Source organism: Capricornis sumatraensis, chromosome 4 (assembly GCF_032405125.1).
Source record: "Capricornis sumatraensis isolate serow.1 chromosome 4, serow.2, whole genome shotgun sequence".
NCBI classification, from domain to species: Eukaryota; Metazoa; Chordata; class Mammalia; order Artiodactyla; family Bovidae; genus Capricornis; species Capricornis sumatraensis.
This window is the reverse complement of record NC_091072.1, coordinates 131,874,299-131,891,444: the sequence shown is the minus strand read 5'-3', so window position 1 is coordinate 131,891,444 and position 17,146 is coordinate 131,874,299. Positions and strand designations below refer to the sequence as shown.

The following is a 17,146-nucleotide window of genomic DNA, read 5'->3' as shown; positions in this document are numbered from 1 at the left end:
CTGGGTTGGGAAGATCCCCTGGAGAAGGAAATGGCAACCCGCTCCAGTATTCTTGCCTGGAGAATCCCATGGACAGAGGAGCCTGGAGGGCTACAGTCCACAGGGTCGCAAAGAGTCAGACACGACTGAGTGACTTCACTTCACTTCCCTTCCCTTCCCCAGTTCCTGAAACTCCTTTAGAGCCATAAAGGTGAAATGGGTGTTTTGTTATTCATCACAAGCCCCTTCACACCACAACTGGGTTTATGCTAATGAAGGTCACTTTTGGAAACCACCTAAGGATGCGGGCTGGTTGTCAAGGGAACTCATCATGAACAGAGGATTGGAAGTTTCAGCCTCACTCCCTGGATCTCCAGGGAGAGGAGAGTGGCTAACGGTTGAATCAAATACCAATGGCCAATGTGCTAGTCAATCATGCTGACATAATAAAACCATCATAAAACACCCCAAGGATGAGGTTCAGAGATCTTCCAGGTTGTGGAAACAGGGTGCTTCCACTTGCCACCAAGCAAAGCCCCAAGGTCCCCAAGAACAGAAGCTCCTTTGTCGGGGACATTGCTCTATGTAACTCTTCATCAGGCTGTTGATCTGTATCCTCTAATAGCCTTTGTAATAAATCGGTAATGGAACAAGTAAACGGATTCCTTGAGTTCTGTAAGCAGTTCAAGCATACTCACAGAACGCAAGAAGGAGGTCATAGGAACCTCTGATTTATAGACGGTCAGTCAGACGTCTATGGGGTCGCACAGAGTTGGACACGACTGAAGCGACTTAGCAGCAGCAGCAGCAGTCAGAAGTCAATCAGAATAAGACCTGGACTTGCGACTGGCAGCCTGAGTTGGAGGGAGTCACTGGGACCTCTAATGCATAGTCAGCCAGTTAAAAGCACAGGCCATAACCTGGGCTTGCCACTGATGTCTGAAGTGGAGGACAGTCTTACTGGACTGAGCCCTTGGTGTGTGTGCTAAGTCACTTCAGTTGTGTCCTCTCTTTGTAACCCCATGAACTGTAGCCCACCAGGCTCCTGTGTCCATGAATACTAGGCAAGAATACTAGAGTGGGTTGCCATGCCTTCCTCCAGGGCATCTTCCTGACTCAGGGATCAAACCTGCATTTCTTAGTCCTTGGAATCTGATGCTAATTCCAGATATGTAGTGTTAGAATTGAGCTGAACTGTAAGACCACCAGTTGATGTCTGAGAATTGCTTGGTGGTGTGGCGAAGTCTCTAGTCACACACATTGGAAGTGGGTTCAAGAACCCATTTAATAGAAACCAAAATAAAGGTCTTATTTCTCCTTCCTAAGTGGGCCATAAAGGCACTCAAAGTCAAAGGGAAACCACAGTGTGGCAGGAGATCCTAGAGCCTGCATGTCTGTACTCTGCTTTTTATTTTCTCTCAGATAGCTACAAAAAGAATGTCTCCATTTCTTTTAAGAATATTCATCTAAGGGAAGTAAAAAACTTAAAATGGTTTCAAGGTAACTGATATAAATTAACAATAAATCACCAGAACCCATAATTTTTCAAGAAGAAAAAAAGAGAATAAACAATAATACATTGGAAATCAGATGGGCCGGGTTCTACACGTCAGCCCTCCACTTGCAATCTCTAGAATCATGTGTTAGAACCAATCTTTAGAATCATGCAATCTCTAGAATCATGCCATCTCCACAATCATGCCTGTCTCAGTTTTCAGTTTCACCTATGAAATGAAGACCACAGTAACCATCACACAGGGTTGCTATGAGGATAAAGCTAGCTAACATGTAAAAAAAACTAAGGCAGATAGTGCAGGTCAACACACGGCTTCTCAGGTGGCACTAGTGGTAAAGAATCTGCCTGCCAATATAGAAGACATAACAGACACGGGTTTGATCCCTGGATCAGGAAGATCCCCTGGAGGAGGGCATGACAACCCACTCCAGTGATTTTGCCTGGAGAATCCCATGGACAGAGAAGCCCGGTGGGCTATAGTCCATGGGGTCACAAAGAGTCCTGAAACGGCTTAGCATGCATGCACAGGTCAGCACATGGAGTGCATCTGTCCAGAGCTGAAATACTAAAATTGCCTAGCCTCTCTTTTGGTTAGACACAGCCATGAGACTCAATTCTGATCACTGGCACATCAGCAGGAGTCTATCCATATTTTCCTCTTTTGTTTCCTCTCCACCCTACAGGGATCCTGGATCAAAACTGGGTTACTTGGCCATCAGCTAAGGCTGTTCAAGCAGGAGCCTAAGAACCAGATGGCACTGTGTGGCCACCACCCAGCCTTAAACTACTCACCTAATTTTGAATTACTGCTTGAGATAAATAAGTACCTATTTGGTTAAGCCCCTGTATCAGAATTAGAGAAATTTGATAATAAAGCCATGGGGAATCATAAGAGGTTCAAAGTTTAGCCAAAACAAGTCTGACAGCATGAACCAACACTGGCTTGGCAAAGATCTATGCCCACCAAACATTAGTCTCCTTAGTTTCCTTCAGTTGAAATGGTATGTGTTTGGAAAATGACTACCATCATACTGGTAAGTAAAAAAGCTGAATTACCGAAAGCCATAGATCGTACAATTGAATTTAATTTTGTTAAGAGAAAAAAAAAATTGCTGTGTGAATGTCCAGAAGCTCAGAGGATTCTATTAAGCACATTACTCAGAAGGAAAATAAAAATGTGTATTTTCATTTTAACAAAGTCATTTTGACAAAACTGCTTCAACATGTCCTGCTGGGTTTCCCACGGGCCAAGGGTATGGTGGATCTAGGCCAAGTGGAAGTCTATGGCAACCAGAGAAACTGGAAATGAGTGTCTGTTTGAGGTGCGTTAATTATGTGATTCTGTACATATGGCCTTGGGTGGATATTTTGAGGAAAAATGACTCATCTACTTTGTGATGTATATCATGTGAGTATCCAGCACAATGTAAGAGAACAGTAGGCTGACCATGTTTTTATTACACCACAGAAAGATATTTCTCAGATTATATTAGCACAGGTGTGGTTTCTAACATTCCTGCTACTTCCTCACTCATTTCCAAAGAAATTTATGCTCTTTCTGGGAAAAAATATGTTTTAAGCCAAGTGAAAGTGAAAGTAGCTCACTTATGTCCAACTCTTTGCGACCCCCATGGACTGTATAGTCCATGGAATTCTCTAGCCCAGAATACCAGAATACTGGAGCGGGTAGCCATTCGCTTCTCCAGGGTATCTTCCCAAATCAGGGATTGAACCCAGGTCTCCCGCATTGCAGGTGGGTACTTTACCAGCAGAGTCACCAGGGAAGCCCAAGAATTCTGGACTGGGTAGCTTGTCCTTTCTCCAGTGGATATTCCGGACTCAGGAATCGAACCGGGGTCTCCTGCACTGCAGATGGATTCTTAACCAGCTGAGCTACTAGGGAAGCCCCAAAATAGTATTTATTCGGCATTATCTACAAATATGGACCATGCAGGCTACAAAGAGACAGGCAGAGCAAGGAGTTGATTCCAACCCAGGGGATGGAGGGATCCTAAAGTATTCTCAAAGTGGGAACACCTACGAACACACCTTCCCCTCCAAACACACACACACAGTACATTCTAGAAAACCCACATAAAGATTATAATTCAGCCCTTCATGTCTAAACGGTGCGTGCGTGTATGCTCAGCCATGTCCAACTCTCTGCCACCCCATGGACTATAGCCTGCCAGGCTCCTCTGTCCATGGAATTTCCCAGTCAAGAATACTGGAGTGGGTTGCCAGCTCCTACTCCAGGGGATCTTCTTGACCTAAGGATTGAACCCAGATCTCCTGAAGCTCCTGCATCGGCAGGTGGATTCTTTATCACTGCACCACTTCATACCTAACAATAATCAAGAAGCATCTCATCAAAATACATTGATAGAGCCATTTGGAAACAACTACATCAAACTATCCTGCTTGGTCTCCTGTAGTTCAAGCCAGAGCAGAGCAGTGGTCCAGCCCAGGTGGGATGCTTCCAAGGAGATCTTGGCAACCGTGAGCAGCTAGATGAACATCTACACTGAGTGCAAAGCACTGTACGAGGCACAAAAATGAGTTCCCACAAAACCTCACAAGATAGTATTGAAATCAGCAAATAAAGAATTTCAGAAAACTGTGATAGACAGTTATGCAGATAATTGCATAGGAGGTGAAACTGAATAAATTAAAGCCAGGCTTCCCAGGTGGCTCAGTGGTAAAGAATCTGCGTGCCAAGCAGGAGACGCTGAAGATGCAGGTTTGAACCCTGGATCAAGAAGACCCCCTGGCGGAGGAAATGGCCACTCCACTATTCTTGCCTGGGAAATCCTATGGACAGAGAAGCCTGGTGAGCTACAGTCCATGGGGTCGCAAAAGAGTCGGACATGACCTGGCGACTAAACAGCAGCAGCAGCAGCAGATAATAAAGCCGTGGGATGTTGTAAGATGTACAAGTAAGAAGCCACTAACTGTAATTACAAAACACACACCATCTCCACAGGGTCTCTGTGGACCCTCCAACCTTGATTCAGGACCTATTACTTTCCACATCAAACACATAATCTTGGATTGCACCTCGGCAACAACAATAAAAGCAGTGGATAAAAATGGGCGAAGGAGTAATACCAATAATAACGATGGCTAACTTATACTGAGCCTTTAGGGGAGACGTATAATACATAATTAAAATAAATACATTAAAATATATAATTAAAAGTGTAATATAAAGCTATACATCTCAGTTAGAGAAGGAGTGATTTAGCATTATTTTGCTGAAATACAGGGAAAGGAGAGATGTTATACTCAATTGACAACATGGAGCCCAGCTCACTCACCTGCATTTCTGCCTAATGAGCACATGCCACTTTCTTCCCCCCAGGAGCATGAATGAAGCCTAACAATTAACTGACAATTTAGCTTCCTGATAACAAACTAGAACTCTTTCACTAAGAAATAAGAGGGCCCAGGGATATATACCTTTTGTGTTGCTGCAAACTGATTTTCCAGGGTTTCTATAAATTAATTAGTCATTTCAGAATCTCATCAGAAGAATATATATGTAACTTTTTTTTTTCAAGTCCACCCATTGAACTGGTTCAGGCCTTTGGAATGACTGTGCACACACAGTGACAAAATGGCTTAATGCTTTCTAAGAAAAAAAGCACTTTTCCTTTATTATTCAGGGACGGTTCCTTGATCTCCCAGCTGGCAGGGAGAGACACAGAATTCATGCGCATGCACTTGAAAAGGACAATATTTCCTGCTATCTGACTGCTGCAACTTACAGATAAGATGGGAGGTTAGTTTGTATTTCTTTAATCATTTCTTTTCTTCAAATCTATTTCCTAGCACAGGGTCAGTTAGTATGACTGAAAGCCTCCATCTATAAAATTCTATTTTGGATTTCTTCAAATATTTTTCTATTTGATGAGCTGTTAAAGGAGATTGCGTCCTTATCTCATCTTTATTTCATGGCAAGTTGGTATCAGTTTTTGCACAAAGAAGATACTGCAGATTGGCTTACTCAACCTCAATTCCACTCTTTTTCTAGCTTCCTGCTAAAGCTGCACTGCTTTAAAGAAAACTGCCCCTCTTGGATCTCTGCAACTAGTGTTCTGGATGCAAATTAATCTTACCCATTAGATGCACTGGAGGAAGGTCTTGAGGGAGGAGGTGAGTTGAAACAACTTCCTGGGGCCAGTTTCTGCTAACGGCAGTGGCCACTGTGTTTTTCTAATCTCTAAACCACAATTATGGCAGTAACTTCTTGTTCTAAGTAATTTCAGGAGCCACCATGACTCCTACTCCACCATTCACCTAATGATTTCTAGGGCTCCCTAGAAATAAGGATTTCCTTTCTTTCCCCCTCACTTGCTACATAGATGCTCTGTGCTGTGCTAAGTTGCTTGAGTTCAGTTCAGTTCAGTCGCTCAGTCGTGTCCGACTCTTTGCAACCCCATGAATTGCAGCATGCCAGGCCTCCCTGTCCATCACCAACTCCTGGAGTTGACTCAAATTCATGCCCATCGAGTCGGTGATGCCATCCAGCCATCTCATCCTCTGTCATCCCCTTCTCCTCCTGCCCCCAATCCCTCCCAGCATCAGAGTCTTTTCCAATGAGTCAACTCTTCGCATGAGGTGGCCAAAGTACTGGAGTTTCAGCTTTAGCATCATTCCTTCCAAAGAATACCCAGGACTGATCTCCTTCAGAATGGACTGATTGGATCTCCTTGCAGTCCAAGGGACTCTCAAGAGTCTTCTCCAGCACCACAGTTCAAAAGCATCAATTCTTCGGTGGTCAGATTTCTTCACAGTCCAACTCTCACATCCATACATGACCACTGGAAAAACCATAGCCTTGACTAGACAGACCTTTGTTGGCAAAGTAATGTCTCTGCTTTTCAATATGCTATCTAGATTGGTTATAACTTTCCTTCCAAGGAGCAAGCATCTTTTAATTTCATGGCTGCAGTCACCATCTGCAGTGATTTTGGAGCCCAGAAAAATAAAGTCTGATACTGTTTCCACTGTTTCCCCATCTATTTCCCATGAAGTGATGGGACTGGATGCCATGATCTTAGTTTTCTGAATGTTGAGCTTTAAGCCAACTTTTTCACTCTCCTGTTTCACTTTCATCAAGAGGCTCTTTAGTTCTTCTTTGCTTTCTGCCATAAGGGTGGTGTCATCTGCATATCTGAGGTTACTGATATTTCTCCTGGCAATCTTGATTCCAGCTTGTGCTTCTTCCAGCCCAGCGTTTCTCATGATGTACTCTGCATAGAAGTTAAATAGCAGGGTGACAATATACACCCTTGACGTACTCCTTTTCCTATTTGGAACCAGTTTGTCGTTCCATGTCCAGTTCTAACTGTTGCTTCCTGACCTGCATATAGGTTTCTCAAGAAGTTGCCTCAGTTGTGTCTAACTCTGCAGCCCCATAGACTGTAGCCCACCAGGCTCCTCTGTCCATGGGATTTTCCAGGCAAGAATACTAGAGTGGGTTGTCATGCCCTCCTCCAGGGGATCTTCCCAACCCAGGTAGCAAACCTGTATCTCCTGTGTCTTCTGCATTGCAGGCAGATTCTTTACCACTAAGCAACTGGGAAAGTCCATTGTTACACAGATCTATTTTAATAAAAACATTTGATTTCAGTGCTTGGAAAACCACAGAGGAAAACATTAAGGGAGCAAAGCTTAATTTAGACCACTTCCAAAGTGGTCAGATACTCTTTCTCCATCACCACCACTCGTCCACTTCAGAGCAGTAATCTAACCACAGGGTTAAGATTCACAAGCTCTAAGAAGCAACTTTTGACCATATGGTCCCATATGGTCCACTCCCCGAGAGCAATACCAGCCTTAAGAGAACATTCCAGTATTGCATATCTTCAAGATCATTCCACAGCCAACCTCAAAACACTAGAATTCCACAATTCCCTGACCCCGCCTCCTTCTCTGCTTGCCTCCTTCAGTCTCATATGACTCAAATCAGAAGTGCTAGGAAATCTGTTATTCCATACTATCCTACTGCTGCCCCTGTATCAAAACACCATTTGACTTCTTCCCACACATACACACACAAATGACAGTTATAAAGGGGAGAATTTATAATTAAGAAGAGAATACAGACTTCTCTGATGGTCCAGTGGTTAAGAATACACCTGCTAAGGCAGGGGACACAAGTTTGATCCCTGGTCCAGGAAGATGCCACAGGGCAACTAAGCCTGTGAGCCACAACTGCTGAAGCCTGCATGCCTAGAGCTGGTGATGTGCAACAAGAGAAAGCAACAAAAGCCCAGCATAGTCATAAGTAAATAAATAATTTTTTTTAGAAGAAAGAAGATGAAGTAGATCTGATTAGTAAGAAAAGGCCAGTGATCCCTTTGCTATGATATCAAGACATGTAAGAAACTATATTGAAAGGCAGTAAACTCTTTACTAACCTGGGGGAAGAGAGAATAAGTTGAATTGTCAATGGTGAATGAGTATAAAAACTCCCCATCGTACCACAGGCTTTTCCCCATGGGGGAATTCATTTTAGTCATAGCAAAGAGATGGGCGGGGTCGCAGCAGTCTTCCATCTGTTTCCTAGGAGAGAAAATGGAGAGAGAAAAGAACAGCAGGTTAAGTGAGCAGCAGACTCATTCGCTTGTCATTCCCACAGAGACGTGCAGCCTTACCTCCGCACCAGCTCACAAAAGCATCTGTGTCTCCAGGGTGATCAGACAACTATTCATTCACCCTTCCAGCCATCGGAATGCATGACTGGAGTATTTCAAGTTTTAAAAAGTTTCAGAAGAACAGACATCAGGTGGTAGGATTGTAAATTGGTGCAACCACTTTGGAAAACAGTATGTCGATGCCTCAGAAAATTAAGACTAGAACTACCATGTGACCCAGCTATTCCACTTCTGGGTATTTATCACATGTGCACAAAAACATTAATTTGAAAAGAAGATATATGCACTCCCGATGTTCACTACAGCATTAAAGTTGTCCCTTGGTATCTGCAGGGAACTGGTTCCAAGATCTGCCTCAGATACTAAAACCCACAGATGCTCAAGTCCCACAGTCAGCCCTCCATATCTGAAGTTCTGCATCCATGGATTCAACCGACCTCACATTGTGCGGTACTTATTGTTTATTGGAAAAAAAACCATGTAGAAGTGAACCTTACGGCAGTTCGAACCCATATTGTTCAAGGGTCAACTGAATTAACGATCATGTAATCATGTGCGTGCTCAATCGTGTTCGATTCTTTGTGGGTCCACGGACTACAGGACCATAGCCCCCCAGGTTCCCCGTCCATGGGATTTCCCAGACAAGAATATTGGAGTGGGTTGTCATTTCCTTCTCCAGTATTTACAATAGCCAAGATATAAAAACAAATTAAGTGTCCATCGATGGACGAATGGATAAAGAAGTTGTGGAACACCATAGAATACTACTCAGTCATAAAAAAGAACGAAATCCTGCCATCTGCAACAACACGGATGACCCTTGAAGGTATTATGCTTAGTGACATAAGTCAGACAGAGAAAGACTGATTTCATTCATAGGCGGAATCTACAAAAACGAACGAAAAACCAAAATAAAACAAAAACAAACTCAGAGTTACAGAGATCAGATTAGTGGTTACCAAAAGGAAAAGAGGCTGGGGGATGGGTGAAACGAGTGAAGGCGGTCACCTCTCTGGTGATGGATGGTAACTAGATTTGAGGTGGTGATCAATTTTTAGTGCATACAGATGCCGAAGTATAAGGCTGTACACCTTACACCTGAAACTGATACAACTAAACAGAAACAAAGAAACATATCAGCTCTCACATGTAGCTGAAATGTGTCTGAAAGCAAAAATAGTCATTGTAATTGCAGACTGATGGATTTAAATATCCAAAGCTTGGATGGCTAACATCTCTTCATGGTAATGTACCATCAAGTGGTGACTTTCAGAGATCAGGGACTTTAGGAGAACTGTACAGAGTAGGAAATACACATATTGGCCCTAAAAAGGGTAAACCCCCCCAAAACTGAGGATATGATCCAAGAACGAGCCCTGGGAAATCTCTGGAAACAGAAACTGAATGAGATGAGGGATGTGATTTCAGGCACTGACGAAGCAACCTGCATTCCAGCTGGTAAATCTCGTGAGCTTTTCCTGTTCTTGTTTTGCCTGACCTCTCAGTAGGGTGGGACACAGCTGAGCACAGGAAGGAGCTGAGAAGTCCCACTCCTTCCTTACCCCCTTTCTCTCTGAAACACCAGGGTCTTCCGGATCCCCCCACCCACCCTCCTGGGATGGCTCACAGCTGTTCCTCTGCTGGTCCCTCACATGGGAGCTACTATTCTACAAGCCAGCCTTCACCCTCTCCTCAAATTCAAAGCCTGTCAGAAACCAACTCTTTCCTCACTGAGCTTTCAGGGATAAAAGAGCTTATTCCCCAGTCCCACTTCTAGAAGGAGCAATAAAATAAACTGATGACATAAACCACTTCTGAATGGCACCCCCAAGTAGACTTGCCGGCTCAGACATCTTTAGCCACCAGGGGTACCCGAGCTTGGAGCTGAAAAATGGCAGATAATAAAATCATGCTTGGTCTCACAGGGTCGGTTCCACAACCAACCTAAATACCAAACCCCAAGGATGCTCAGGTTCCTTATATACAACGGCACAGTGTTTGCAGATAACCTACACACTTCTTGCCCTGTACCCTAAATCATCTCTAGATTACTTATCATACCTAATTCAATACAAGCATTATAAAAATAGTTATAAAGACAATTAAATGCCATTAAATAGTGACCAGTGTGCAGCAAATTCAAGTTGGCTTTTTAGACCTTTTGGCATTTTTAATTTTTCCAAATACTTTCTATCCACCCATCAGTTGAATCCTTGGATGCAAAATCTGAGGATGAGGATTTGCGGGCAACTGTACTTGGGTTCAAAACCTGGTTCTGCAACTTACTAACTCTATAACCCAGGAATGTTACTGGACTTCAGAAATGGTCTCAGAAACTATTCTTGGGAATTCCCCCGAGGACATACAGGTGCAGCACGTAGACCAAGTTCAAGCTCAACGTGGAGACAGATAAACCGAATCATAGTCCGGGGTTCTTCCCGCCACCTGGTGCTTTCTCTGGTGCTTTTTGGTTGGCACCAGGGGAACTTCACAAAGGTTTCAACAGAAAGGACAGGACTGGGGTCTGGGGAAGCTGGCCTTCTTCTTTCACATTTGCTAGCATCTGTGTCCCTCTTGCTCCTACCTCATCATCCCATTTCCCCCAAGTGCCCCTCTTCTCTTGCCTCTCCCATGTTCAATAATTCTTACTGTGTTCCATTACCCAAAAGGCAGCCTGAACAGAGGCAGGAAAGTTTTACAGTGAACTGCCTTCATTTTCTCAAAAGAGCATCCTGGGTACGATCGTCAGTCAACATAGAACAAGACACGGCTTAAGACTGTCTAAAAATGAGAACTGCGGACTTCCCTGGTGGTCCAGCAGTTGAGAGTCCAGCTGCCAGTGCGAGGGACACGGGTTCAATCCCTGATCTGGGAAGTAAGATCTCACATGCCTCGGGGAAAGTGAGCCTGTGCCCTCCAACAAGAGAAGCCCATGCACAGCTAGAGTAGCCGCCCACTCACCACAGAGGGGCAACTAGAGAAAGCCCTCGTGCAGCAACAAGGCCCAGCACAGCCAATGACAAACTAAAACAACAAACAAAAATTAGGAGAATTATCTTAGGCATGACTCTGAGCTCTGTGAGGTGAGGAAAGTTTTGAGCCCTTAATCCTCTTCTGGTTAAATGGAAATAATGAGAAATGGAATACCTTTTAGTTCTTAGAGTGCTCCTAAGAGATAATTAAGGGAATACATGGGCTTTCCTGGTGTCTCAGAAGGTAAAGTTTCTGCCTGCAATGTAGGAGACCTGGGTTCAATCCCTGGGTCAGGAAGATGCCCTGGAGAAGGAAATGGCAATCCACTCCAGTATTCTTGCCTGGAGAATTCCATGGACAGAGGAGCCTGGCAGGCTACAGTCCATGCGGTCTCGAAGAGTCAGACATGACTGAGTGACTATCACTAACTATTATTAGTCCCAATTTACATCTGAGAAAACGGTATTACGGCGACTGCAGGACATGCTTTTTCCTCTCTGCAAGGCTGCCTATCAGGACCATTCTGACTCACCCTTACCTTTCTCTTCCCTGAAGAAATGCTTTCTGAACACCAGCCAAACATGCCAGGTGCCTTCCTAGATCTTTCTCTAGTTAATTCTCACCGTGAGTGACCTTGGAGCTACATAGCTTTAGGATTTTTTTTTTTTTCAGTAATTTACCTTGGGGCACATAACTAGCAAAGCAGGGTGGAGTGTGGCTTTGCTCCCAGGTCTTTTCACTTCATGTCTGGTACTTACTTTCAGCCAGACCATAGCTCTCGCCTCCAAACCAAGCTAAATTTGCCATTTAGCACAAAGTGCTACAGAAGATTCAGAAGAAAATTTGTCCCAGCTACATAATAAGACCCCTTTTTTTTTTCACTTTTATTTATTTATTTATTTTTTTAATTTTAAAATCTTTAATTCTTACATGCGTTCCCAAACATGAACCCCCCTCCCACCTCCCTCCCCATAACATCTCTGTGGGTCATCCCCATGCACCAGCCCCAAGCATGCTGTATCCTGCGAATAAGACCCCATTCAATCTTTATTAGTGGAGAGTGATATGTAAGTGTCCCAGCCACTTACATATCACTTTATACTGGCTTCCTCTTTTCATCCTCATAAAAAACTAAGATAGAGATGATTACATTATCCTAAATTCACAGACGATGAAGCTGAAGCTCGGTCCAAGAGATTTGCTCAAGTCAAGTTCATGAGGTAAATAAATGTTTGCTTAATTATCGATCAAATTGTGTGTTTAGATGGACTCAAATTCACACCTTTTCCTACAGCATCATCATGCTCAGGGCAACTATACCTTGAGGAGGGAAACCAAACACTGGACAAAAATAGAACACATCACATGCATATAAATACTTTTAAAAATTCAACAAAGAATTATGAATTCAAATTCATAATAATCATAGCACCATTTGCAGTATGGGAGTGTTTTTCCTAGAAACTTATGAACTTTTCCCTCTATCCTCCATCCCGAGTGCCTCTGCATCTTCCGTCTGTCAGGCCCTTTGTCTAGAGGGTGGCTGAAAAGAGACTACAACGTAAAAGTGTGCTCACTCCCCCATTCCTGAGAAGGGCCCCACGAGCTCACCAGCCATATGGCTATATAACCACAGAAGCAAAAGCAGAAGTGGAGATGGTTCTCCCAGCAGCAGGAGTGGGAATCAGGGTAGTGGTAGCAACGACTTTTACTGAGCTCTTGCTTAACACTGCTAGGTTTGAGGGAAAAGAAAGTTGAGCTTCACCTCCTGCCATCCTACAGGTGATCCTGGAGAGAAGACACATACCAGCTTTTAGAATGTTCAGCAATTTTTATTCCCACCCCCTTTTTCATCCTTGGCACTGATGCTGCCTATTCTTTGCTTCTCTTATGCCTACAAGCAAAGTTGCTTCAGTCGTGTCCAACTCTGCGACTCTCTGGACTATAGCCCACCAGGCTCCTCTGTCCACGGGATTCTCCAGGCAAGAATACTGGAGTGAGTTGCCATGCCCTCCTCCAGGGGATCTTCACAACCCAGGGACCAAACCTATGTCTCTTATGTCCCCTGCATTGGCAAGCCGGTTCTTTACCACTAGTGCCACCTAGGAAGCCCAATTTTTATGGCAGGCAATAAAATCGCAGGGTTAAAATGGTAAAAGTAAATCCATTTTAATGTTCAAGTTTAAATCTTCAGATTATTAATTTTTACCAGTTGAGTGTAAGGTGAGTACTGGAGTTAAAGGACAAGTGGTTTTTATTATTTGAATTTAAGCTTCAGCAGAGCTCCTACCCATGACACTATAGCTGCTTTGTAAAGTTAAGTAATTAGGAGCCACATGCTAAAAACTCACTCAGGTTCTTATCACCTACCAGTGAAAGCCATGCATATCAACAAAGCCAAATGGACCATACTGGCTTACTGCGCCAGAAAGACTGAGAGACTAACAGACAAATAAGAGGGAAAACCCAATCACCCAGTGAATAACACCCAGTAATAGCAGAAACTGCGACAGACCGCGCGGCAGAAGCGCACCGCCTGCGCGGACCTTGCAGAAGCGTGGCTGAGAGGACCTACCCCCGACCCGAGGCCAGGGCCGGCAGCCAGGAGGAGCTACCCCATGACCGAGGTCAGGGGCAGCGCCCGAGAGGAGCAACCCCACATCCAAAGAGCGGTGGCTGCGCGGGTGCAGGAGGGGCGAGAGGTCAGGAGGGGCGGTGGTGAGGAGATGCCCCTCGTCCAAGGTAAGGGGCAGCAGGTCCACTTTGCTGGAGCAGCCGTGAAGAGATATTCCATGTCCAAGGTAAGAGAAACCCAAGTAAGACGGTAACTGTTGCAAGGACATCAGAGGGCAGACACACTGAAACCGTAATCACAGAAAACTAGTAAATCTAATCACACGGACCACAGCCTGGTCTAACTCAGTGAAACTAAGCCATGCCCTATGGGGCCACCCAAGACGGGTGGGTCATGGTGGAGAGGTCTGACAGAATGTGGTCCACTGGAGAAGGGAATGGCAAACCACTTCAGTATTCTTGCCTTGAGAACCCCATGAACAGTATGAAAAGGCAAAATGATAGGATACTGAAAGAGGAACTCCCCAGGTCGGTAGGTCCCCAGTATGCTACTGGAAATCAGTGGAGAAATAACTCCAGAAGGAATGAAGGGATGGAGCCAAGGCAAAAACAATACCCAGTTGTGGATGTGACTGGTGATAGAAGCAAAGTCTGATGCTGTAAAGAGCAGTATTGCATAGGAACCTGGAATGTTAGGTCCATGAATCAAGGCAAATTGGAAGTGGTCAAACACGAGATGGCAAGAGTGAACGTTGACATTCTAGGAATCAGCGAACTAAAATGGACTGGAATGGGTGAATTTAACTCAGATGACCATTATATCTACTACTGTGGGCAAGATTCCCTTAGAAGAAATGGAGTAACCATCATGGTCAACAAAAGAGTCCAAAATGCAGTACTTAGATGCAGTCTCAAAAACGACAGAATGATCTCTGTTCATTTCCAAGGCAAACCATTCAAAATCACGGTAATCCAAGTCTATGCCCCAACCAGTAACGCTGAAGCAGCTGAAGTTGAATGGTTCTATGAAGACCTACAAGACCTTTTAGAACTAACACCCAAAAAAGATGTCCTTTTCATTATAGGGGACTGGAATGCAAAAGTAGGAAGTCAAGAAACACCTGGAATAACAGGCAAATTTGGCCTTGGAGTACAGAATGAAGCAGGGCAAAGGCTAATAGAGTTCTGCCAAGAGAACGCATTGGTCATAGCAAACACCCTCTTCCAACAATATAAGAGAAGACTCTACACATGGACATCACCAGATGGTCAACACTGAAATCAGACTGATTATATTCTTTGCAGCCATATATGGAGAAGCTCTACAGAGTTAGCAAAAACAAGACCGAGAGCTGACTGTGGCTCAGATCATGAACTCCTTATTGCCAAATTCCGACTGAAATTGAAGAAAGTAGGGAAAACCACTAGACCATTCAGGTATGACCTAAATCAAATCCCTTATGATTATACAGTGGAAGTGAGAAATAGATTTAAGGGACTAGATCTCATAGATAGAGTGCCTGATGAACTATGGAATGAGGTTCATGACATTGTACAGGAGACAGGGATCAAGACCATCCCCATGGAAAAGAAATGCAAAAAAGCAAAATGGCTGTCTGGGGAGGCCTTACAAATAGCTGTGAGAAGAAGTGAAGCGAAAAGCAAAGGAGAAAAGGAAAGATATAAGCATCTGAATGGAGAGTTCCAAAGAATAGTAAGAAGAGATAAGAAAGCCTTCCTCAGTGATCAATGCAAAGAAATGGAGCAATACAAAACAATGCAAAACAATAGAATGGGAAAGACTAGAGATCTCTTCAAGAAAATTAGAGATACCAAGGGGATATTTCATGCAAAGATGGGCTCGATAAAGGACAGAAATGGTATGGACCTAACAGAAGCAGAAGATATTAAGAAGAGGTGGCAAGAATACACAGAAGAACTGTACAAAAAAGAGCTTCATGACCAAGATAATCACAATAGTGTGGTCACTCACCTAGAGCCAGACATCCTGGAGTATGAAGTCAAGTGGGCCTTAGAAAGCATCACTATGAACAAAGCTAGTGGAGGGGATGGAATTCCTATTGAGCTATTTAAAATCCTGAAAGATGATGCTGTGAAAGTGCTGCACTCAGTATGCCAGCAAAATTTGGAAAACTCAGCAGCGGCCACAGGACTGGAAAAGGTCAGCTTTCATTCCAATCCCAAAGAAAGGCAATGCCAAAGAATGCTCAAAGTACCGCACAACTGCACTCATCTCACACACTAGTAAAGTAATGCTCAAAATTCTCCAAGCCAGGCTTCAGCAATACATAAACTGTGAACTTCCAGATGTTCAAGCTGGTTTTAGAAAAGGCAAAGGAACCAGAGATCAAATTGCCAACATCTGCTGGATCATGGAAAAAGCAAGAGAGTTCCAGAAAAACATCTATTTCTGCTTTATTGACTATGCCAAAGCATTTGACTGTGTGGATCACAATAAACTGTGGAAAATTCTTCAAGAGAAGGGAATACCAGACCACATGACCTGCCCTTGAGAAACCTATATGCAGGTCAGGAATCAACAGTTAGAACTGGACATGGAACAACAGACTGGTTCCAAATAGAAAAGGGTGTATGTCAAGGCTTTATATTGTCACCCTGCTTATTTAACTTATATGTAGAATACATCATGAGAAATGCTGGGCTGGAAGAAGCACAAGCTGGAATCAAGATTGCCAGGAGGAACATCAATAACCTCATATATGCAGATGACACCACCCTTATGGCAGAAAGTGAAGAGGAACTAAAAAGCCTCTTGATGAAAGTGAAAGAGGAGAGTGAAAAAGTTGGCCTAAAGCTCAACATTCAGAAAACGAAGATCATGGAATCTGGTCCCATCACTTCATGGGAAATAGATGGGGAAACAGAGGAAACTGTCAGACTTTATTTTGGGGGGCTCCAAAATCACTGCAGATGGTGATTGCAGCATGAAATTAAAAGACGCTTACTCCTTGGATGGAATGTTATTACCAACCTAGATAGCATATTGAAAAGCAGAGACATTACTTTGCCAACAAAGGTCCATCTAGTCAAGGCTATGGTTTTTCCAATATTCATGTATGGATGTGAGAGCTGGACTGTGAAGAAGGCTGAGCGCCGAAGAATTGATGTTTTTGAACTGTGGTGCTGGAGAAGACTCTTGAGAGTCCCTTGGACTGCAAGATCCAACCAGTCCATTCTAAAGGAGATCAGTCCTAGGTGTTCTTTGGAAGGACTGATGCTAAAGCTGCAACTCCAGTACTTTGGCCACCTCATACAAAGAGCTGACTCATTGGAAAAGACCCTGATGCTGTGAGGGATTGGTGACAGGAGGAGAAGGGGACGACAGAGGATGAGATGGCTGGATGGCATCACCAACTCAAAGGACGTGAGTCTGAGTGAACTCCAGGAGATGGTGATGGAC

The 17,146-nt window shown here is 43.9% G+C and overlaps 1 protein-coding gene across 1 annotated transcript in view; it reads right to left on the bottom strand.

Moving 5' to 3' along the window:
* The window catches only part of ST8SIA1 (ST8 alpha-N-acetyl-neuraminide alpha-2,8-sialyltransferase 1), a 171,277-nt gene that overhangs the window by 97,179 nt on the left and 56,952 nt on the right, over positions 1-17,146 (bottom strand). Inside the window, exon 2 of the mRNA XM_068972055.1 lies at positions 7,921-8,065. Coding sequence (XP_068828156.1) covers positions 7,921-8,065 — 145 coding nt within the window. The remainder of the gene's footprint in view (positions 1-7,920; positions 8,066-17,146) is intronic.